The sequence below is a fragment of the Streptopelia decaocto genome, assembly GCF_964273445.1.
Source record: "Streptopelia decaocto genome assembly, chromosome: 23".
Taxonomy (NCBI): domain Eukaryota; kingdom Metazoa; phylum Chordata; class Aves; order Columbiformes; family Columbidae; genus Streptopelia; species Streptopelia decaocto.
The window spans coordinates 4,576,834-4,585,139 of NC_138678.1; the positions used below are offsets into that span (position 1 = coordinate 4,576,834).

General features: G+C 51.6%; 1 protein-coding gene across 1 annotated transcript; it reads right to left on the bottom strand.

Moving 5' to 3' along the window:
* Positions 1-299: 299 nt before the first annotated feature.
* On the bottom strand, positions 300-6,016 carry EDN2 (endothelin 2). The gene is made up of 5 exons (XM_082071693.1): positions 5,829-6,016; positions 5,349-5,493; positions 4,115-4,234; positions 3,179-3,283; positions 300-2,416 (listed from the first exon to the last, which is right to left on the bottom strand). Exons 1-5 carry the CDS (start codon positions 5,890-5,892, stop codon positions 2,305-2,307), a joined length of 546 nt encoding a protein of 181 aa, XP_081927819.1. The 5' UTR covers positions 5,893-6,016; the 3' UTR covers positions 300-2,304.
* Positions 6,017-8,306: the final 2,290 nt, after the last annotated feature.

Genomic DNA, 8,306 nt, shown 5'->3' on the forward strand with positions numbered 1-8,306 from the left:
ACAAGTGTTAGACCTGGCCTTAGCATCCACACCCCTAAGCACAACAGTTTGGGGATTATTTCATATCTGTGTTCCCATAGACATCTAGAAAGGAACAAGGTATTTATTTTAGGTTAAGGAATGTTGAAGTCAGCCAGATGGGTTCGCTTTGAACAGAAATTTGCTCAGGACTGTTCACAAGGCGGCATGGCCACCCCATTCCCACCCGGCTTCGCAGTCCCGCTCACTTCCACAGTGCCATTGGGGTTTCTTCCCCTTCATCGACACCCACCCAGCCACCAAATAAGAAAGAAAATATATTGACTTTTGTCATTATTTATTACAAATTAAATTTTGCAAATTGCTGTCTAAAAAAAAAACAAACAATAGATTTAAATAAATATACAGATTTCAGTATGCTACATATGGCATTGTGCAACAAGTTACTTAAAGATAAGACATTATATACACAAGGAGATATACATAGTACTTTACAGCAGTAGTTTTACTTTAAATTAACAGGCTCACATTAAATCATGTGCAAAGTTTCCTCTGGAACAAACCCTTTCAGGATTTTTGGTTTTAGAATGACTCAAACCTTCAGAAGGTCAAATATAAAACAAGTTTCTCTGCAGCTTTGGGGACCAAATGATTAGTTTGCTGTTTCATTTATGATACAATCAATTGGTCTCATTTTTCCTCTCTCTAGGACTTAAAGCAGAATCAAGGAAGTATTTTGTATGTCCAATGGGACTACACTTGCAACAGCCACAGATTTTGGTCCACCACCAACTTCGAGCAGCCCTTATTAAAGGCTCATGTGTAATACTGGATTGGGCAGCAAGAGGGACCCAGCAGTGGTTCCAAGAGAGCAATTATTTATCTGCACAAACCAGATGACAGCTGCAGCCACAATTTATAATAGAAGTTAATCTGCCCAGGCAAACAAAAGTGTATTTGTGATACAACTCCGGAGCCTTGCGATGGTGTTTGCCTACAAGTTTGGTTTCTAGGTCCTGGGCTCAGTGTTTTCTCCAAATTATTCCTTCCCTCCTGTTGGTCCAGGCCCAGGGAAGCAGCCGCCATTCTGGCATGGGTTTAAAGCCAAGCTTTTCTTCTAAAGCTGTGCAGACAGTGCTGTGCTCTCTTTGTGACCCTTTTCTCCACACCAGTCCCACCTGGCTGCCCCTTGCCTAACGCATTCTCTATTAAGGTTACACTCCTCATAGTGACACACTATCCATATACTGGTCATTTATTGACTATAGAGCCCAGCTCAGAGACCTGATCTAAGCAAAGCGGCAAGCAAGCCTTTGTGAGCTATTTCCCCACCACCCATCTCCTCTGCCCCTCGCCTTTCCTTTCAGGCAGAGTTAAAGCAAGCTGGGCTATTAGGCCAAGAGCTGGAAGCACTTTACCCCACCAAGGGGGTGTCCAAGGAGATGAGACAGATCCCCAGCACTGAGCTCATCCAGAGCAGCTCGGCTCTGCCTCGGGCCCCGCGGGGTCCCTCACGGGGGTACACGGGGCTGTGTGCAGGGGGTCCTGCAGAAATACAGCTCCAGTTTGTGTCCCCCTGTGCTGCGCCTGATGGCTGGTCGTGCTTGGATTTGATGCAAGCTCCAGTGTCAGCAAGCTCTCCTCCACCTAAACAAGAGCCCTTTGGCGAGTTTCTCAGCCAAAGAGGGCCACTGACTACCCAGTTGGCTTTCAGGCTTCTAGATGATATATATATATATATATTTTTAATCAAAACTGGGAGCTGTTTTACCATGGGATATGCACATCGCACTGTCTGACACGTAAGATAAAGAAGTGCAAAGGTGGGCTCACGCTGGAGGTGTTTTATCCCCCATCTGCAATGAGCAGCCAAACCACCTCTGAACGGGGCCAGGCTGGAACCGCTCTTAAACACGGCCCACGAGCAGAGGAGACCGGGCCAGCAACACGGGCTCAGTGCTGCCAGCTCCAGAACTGCTCAGAACCATCTGCTTTGTCAGCCATTCAACCGCCCAGCGCGGCTGCCCCTCTGCCCAGGACTCCAGTGCAGAGTTAAGCTCGTACTCCTCCGGCAAGACCCTTGCCTGATCCAAAAAGGCACAATTCAGCTCCACGACACATCTATGACTGTATATAGAGACCATTTTCCCTTTACAACAGCCTCTGGAGTGCATGCAGTACTGGTTCACGCAACAGGAGCATGGAGACTTGACTTCTTCCCCCTTCCACTCACGGCCTTTCCTTCAGCTCTAACTACCGACAGCGGAGTTAGTGGCACCCACAGGACTCCAGATTCTTCTGCTGAGCTTGGTATGCACCTGCTTCTTATCTCTTCTTCTTCCAGATGTTTTTCTTCCAAGGCAAAACTGTTGGCTGTGCGCTCCTCCAAGAACGGTGCTGACGCTTGCTGAACCGCAGACTCGAGGTGGCGAGATCCCTGTGAACAGAAGAGACATGACGTTCATTCTCCAGTCCATTTTCCTACTGCTCAGCAGCAGCCTATATTATGCTATTTATCTACCCCCATCAAGGTTTATTTTGAGGCAGATGGGGGACAGAAGAAGGGGAATTTCTAGCTGCAGCTGTATTAAGCCACAGCAGAGATCCATCCTGCCAAATATCCCTTTGGCCAGTGGCAGAGGAGTCAAGGAGTCCTGCAGCAGGACATGAACCAAGTGATGCTTCCCCAGATCTGCCTTTCACAAAGTGTTCCCATTGCATCCGATTTAACTGCCACCAGTCGACCAACCCTCCTTCAATTCACCGACTCCCTCTAACTCATTTACACTCCTGGAGTCCACGGTTTCTTCCAGCAGTGAGTTTCACAACCCATGGATGCGACGTGAGAAAAGCTACTGCCTTTGGTCCAAAGTTGCTGTCCAATCTATCATTTTCCTACATGACGCTGTGCCTCTCCTCCTTGTACATCACCCATTTGCCTGTCCCATATCAGAGGAACTTCCAACTCTTATCAAGAATTATCACTTTATGTCATATTCCTCTAGTTTTGGAAGGACACAAGCAACCCTGTTTCCCTCCGCAGTTAGCCTTCAAATCTACAAACAGCAGAAATGGTCAAGTCTACTCATTTAAAGGGAGACAAGAGGGGGAAGTCAGGTCAGATCCCCAAAGCTGCAGTCTGGGATGACAACCACAGTTGTGAGGGACATTCAGAGCGGGTTTGAGTGGCAACGCTCACCTGAGAGCTCTCAGCAGGCCATGATGGGAAGGCTTCATGTCACCATTCTGCAGAGACTTCACCGATGCTCCAGAGCTCACTGGGAGCTTCAGACTCAGGAGGTACCTAATGGACAAGAGGAGACGCGTGAAGCACTGACATCCAACCATGCTACGGTAAGTTCCAGGGGAAGCGTCGCTCTAACTTCACCAGTGACAGGCTAAGACAGCTGAACGTGTGTTTCTGAAGGGTTAATTGCAGTTATTTGAGAGCTATTCATAGCTCACTTTTACTGCCATCCTCTTCTGCCAGATCTCACTCTATTCACAGTCATATTTAATGATTGGGGCTTAATAAAGAGAGCTGGCTAAAGAATCATAGAGTAGTTTGGGTGGGAGGGGCCTCCCCAGCCCCCAGGGCCCCCCTGCCATGACAGGGACATCTTCCCCAGCTCAGGGTGCTCAGAGCCCCGTCCAGCCTGGCCTGGGGTGTCTCAGGGATGGTTCAGCCACCCCCTCTCTGGGTACCTGGGCCGGGCTCTCACCACCCTCACTGTAACAAAACTGAGTGGCAGGTCCCAGCAGCCCTGCTGCCCTGAGCCACGCGGGAGACACTGCTGTCCCAAACCTTCACACCCTCTGCTTGTCCCTCTCCCAGCTCCTCCCTTCCCATCAGCACACCCAGCACTTCTCAGCCTCCTGCCAGCAGGAGGGATGGAGGTAACATTGCTTCATATCAGCCTGTAAAAAGACTTTTGTACAACAAAAACACCCTAGTGACACTTTGCCAGGGACTCTTGGGAGGGGTATGAAAGCCACTAGACAAGTTCCAGCTGTTTGCAAAGAGCTGTGCAGCCATCCCCAGGGAGGCTGCAGAGTTACTCCAGCTCCTAAGCTCTACCCGTCTGCTTGCGCCCTCACCGAGCAGCCCCCATGGACACCCCAGGACCCCACTCACCCAGGCTTGGCCTGGCAGAAGGTGGCACAGACGCTGTCCCTGGAGCGCGAGCACTCGCACCTGCCCAGCGACCTCTTGCGCCGCTTTGGCGGGCTTCCCAAGCCGTAGGGAGCGGTGTGTCTGTTCAAAACAAAAGAAATCAGCTATGCAACCAACTTTTTATTAGCCAACAGGTTTATAACACGGTGCTGGGAGGCAGCCAAGCCAGCGCCACAGTAAAAAAAAAAGACTCATCTATAGACATAAGGTGAAAAGGTCACTGATATGTGTAAGCTTTAAACGCCAGCTGCTTTCCCACCTACTTTCTTCCCCACCCTACCCCTCCCAGGGAGATTGCTGTGCCAGTGTGTGCTGGGGTGCAAGTGGAATTTTCTCTGCTTGCAGCAGCCCAGGTGCCCGTGCAAGGGTCGCCGCGTGGGCTGGGAGTTCACTGGTGGCAGAGCACAGGAGCGTGGCCCCCGCTCCGCCGGGCTCTCAGGCACAGCCATGTCAGGGCTTTCCTCCTCCCCGCCACGGGTTCTAACACACAGGACACAGCACAAATCAAGATGTCTTGGGGCCATAACAGGTTCTTCTGATCACAGCATGCTCTCAGAGCTGTTAGCACATTCTCGCTGCATCTTTGATCACAATCTACTCTCCCAGAGGGTTTAGAATTGGCAGTGACTGCAACTATTTTCCGAGCAAGTAGTGAGTTGTAATTGCACGTTAGCAAGCGTGATTATAACCACACCTGAGTACATGTGTTTTGCTACAGTGCGATGGCCATTGGTCTGAAACTGCTCAGAAAACTGCTTTAGCATTCTTGAGGGCAGGACTTGGCAACCACAGGACTCCAGTGCCAATCCACCACGGGCTCATTAACAATACTGGCAGTCAGGGTTACAGTTTGCAAGTGGCTGAAGTAACTTTCTGACTTGCAGCTAAAACATCTCAGTGTTGCTTTTGGCTTGCAGAGGTACAAATCTCAGAAAAAGATGAACCCACGATAAAGCAGCGCCCTGTTCTTTCACCCCCCTGCCCTGCGGGTTATACTGAAACTCCCGAGCAGAAGCACAGCTTGTCCCTTTCTAGATGGATTCGCAGTGCTCTCCGGAGCAGGTGCTGCAAGAACCTCACAGGACTGGGACCCTTTCTCACCTTCCTCCAACCCAACCCCACGCTCCATCAGAAAGGGCAGCCACCCATCAGCAGATCCACCCCTCACCCCGCCAAAAGCTGCGTTCACACTCACCCAGGTGTGTTGACCCAGATGATATCCAGATGACAGAAGTAAATGCATTCCTTATCCAGCCAGCTGTTGCAGGAGCATCGTTTGGCCCTGGGGTGCGCGGCGCTGGCTGCGGCCGGCGGGGACTCCAGCGAAGGGTGACCCACACCTGCGGAAGGAGGAAGTGATGAGTTGCAGGCTCGGTGCAGAGCGCCGGAGTGCCCGTCGGTATGTCACCTGTGCAATCGCACCTCTGGTGAGGATTATGGTGATTTCAATACGCAGGCAGTTTTACAGGAGGTGCAGCCTTGCTAATTAGGCTGCGGGCTCATCAAGGATTGCAGAACCCCAGCAGCTTCAGAGGTGTCCCCCAGAGCAGTGTCCCCACACCCAGCCTTCGGGCAGACCCCAGGCACCCCATTCCCCCAGCTGAGGGGGTGCAGAGGGTCCCCCTGCCAGGGCAGCACCCCGGGGCACTGAGCCCCCCTCCAGCCCGGGGCTCACCATCTTCCAGGAGGGCACAGAGAGCGAGGAGCAGCAGCAGGACGCCGGCGGGGTGGCTGTGCATGGCCGTGGGGCTGGGGCGGCTGCAGGGAAGTGGAGGTGTCTGGTTTTAAGGTTTTGGCTTTTTTCTCTTCCTTTCTTTCCTCCCCTCTCCCGCTGCTCCTCCGTGCGCTGCTTCAGCCGGAGCCGCCGCGGTGCGTCTGGAGCCGCCGGGCGCCTGGCAGGTGCTTTATAGCCCCGGCGTTGCCGCGTCACGGCCCCGCTCCGCCCCGCCGCGTGGAGCGGCCGCGGGGAAACAACCGGGCGCGGGCACGCGTGGGGGCGGCGGCGCCTGGCGGGGCGGCCCCCCCGGGGAGACCTTCCTCCCCTCGCCCCCCGCGGGCAAAACCCACCCCCCAAAGCGGTCCCAGCCCCGGCGCTCCGCGCGAAACACGCGTGGGGAAGGGAAGGGTGGAGTGGGGATGGGAGAAAGTGGCCGGGAGGCGGTGGATGCGGCGTGGGGAGGGTCGTGTGGAGGGGCACCATGTGCACGCTGCTCTGAAGCGTGGGGGTTGTAGCCCGTGGAGGGGCACGAGTGGGGGCTGCTCGGCCCCCGGGGCAGCAGGTGGAGGCGGGAGGTAGTTTGCAGGCGCTGCCGGCAGATGGAGCGGGAGGGGTTCATGAGCGGGGCAATTAGGGGTGAATTAGGGGCACATGAGGAAGAGTGTGGCCAGCAGGTCGAGGGACGTTGTCCTGGTGAGGCCGCATCTGCAGTTCTGGGCTCCTCAGTTTCAGAAGGACAAGGAATCACTGGAGAGAGTCCAGGGGGGGACACAGAGATGCTGAGGGGTCTGGAGCATCTTTGTGACGAGGAGACTGAGAGCTGGGGCTGTTCATCCCCTGGATGTTGGAAATTGCATCGTGCCAAGTTAGTTTACAGGTAAATCTGCTTCGGGATATTTCTTGTGTGTTTAATTCTGACCACAGGCAAAACTGGCTGGGAAGACACCAGACTCCTGTACTTGCCTTTCTCAAGAAGATTTTTAAAGGCTTCTTCGGAAAGGGAGTGTGGTTTTTATTTGCTTACAATGAATAGTTTAGGCTTTTATTGCACTGTTGTCATGAACAGATGCAAGACGATGGCAACAATAGTGAATCGGTGTGGGGTCTTGTGCAAAGTGAAACACATGCATGAGGTGTGGAAAGAGAAATAGGAAAAAGTGCAAATAGCCAGAATGTGGAAAACTGCTTGTGTTTGAGCAATAGCTTCTGCTCACAGCATCTCTGGAAGTAAAATGGGTTGTGATTGCATTCCCACAAGCAATGACAAGAGGTTTTAACATCCACACAGATCAAGCGGCAGCGTGAATCCCTCTCTATTGATGCAAAATGCATGTGGAAGATGTGCACGGGGAAAACCCACAGTGGGATCAATAAATATGCTCAGGGAAAGCTATTGCTCTATCCACCGAACAACTCTGACTATGGTGGCACATGAGAGCACAGATACTGTCGATAGTTCCATTCGCTGTGAGGGGGCACAGGAGGCCCAAGCAGACGAAAAATGTACATGGGGAATGCAGCTCAAATTAGAGGGTAGAGGACATGCAGACAGGCAAAATCAGGAATAGTGAAAATATTATTTTAAAATAGAAAGAAAATAAAGATATAACTGATAAAATAGTTTCAGTGTGATAGGCAAACAAGCAGAGGGAAGTTTTTAACCTTTATACCAATGCAACAACCATTCTAAAGAAAACAGGGAAATACAATAGCAGCGTTACCTGTAACAGCCCATATTCCAGCTGTGCCAAGTTCCAGAGTTATGTCAGAGCTCGGATACGATGTGACATTCCAGATGCCAGTTCAATGATATAATGAGTCTCCCTTGGCTCCAGCTCCTGCAATCCTCATTCTGGTCACCGCGGGGTGAAAGGAGATACCCTCGACGTGGGGAAGGCAACGCACCTGGGCACCCACGCACAGGGGAGGCTGGGGGGTAAATGACATCATTTTACATTAAATATGAGGCAGAGCCACAGTAATATGGCTTCTCAGGGTTCATTTGCTGAAGGGATCAGCAGAGCACTGTGTTACATGAACACCTAATGCCTGCAGGAAGGAAGAGGAGTCTCAAGTTAACCTGAGGTTTTGGAGATCTGGGTTCAAGCTGTTTCCTTTACCAGACTCCTGTTGTGGCCACAGCTTTGTCACTCAGCTCACATTCCCAACAAGCACCTGAAGCTACACGCAACTGTCTGTAAAGGTTTCTTATTGTGAGTCTGGAAGACAAATGCCCAGGTATCTGCTTGGTATCTGCCTCTAATGCCAGGTGCAAAAACACCTTTGCAAATCTGACCTTTCATCCGAGATTTCGCACTTGTTTTTTTTTCATTTCTCATAAATCCCAAGAGATTTACACTGTCGCAGAAAATGGAACAAATGTTACACCCTCTTGTTCATATATGCCTACTGAATGGAGTTTGAACTACTTTTTTT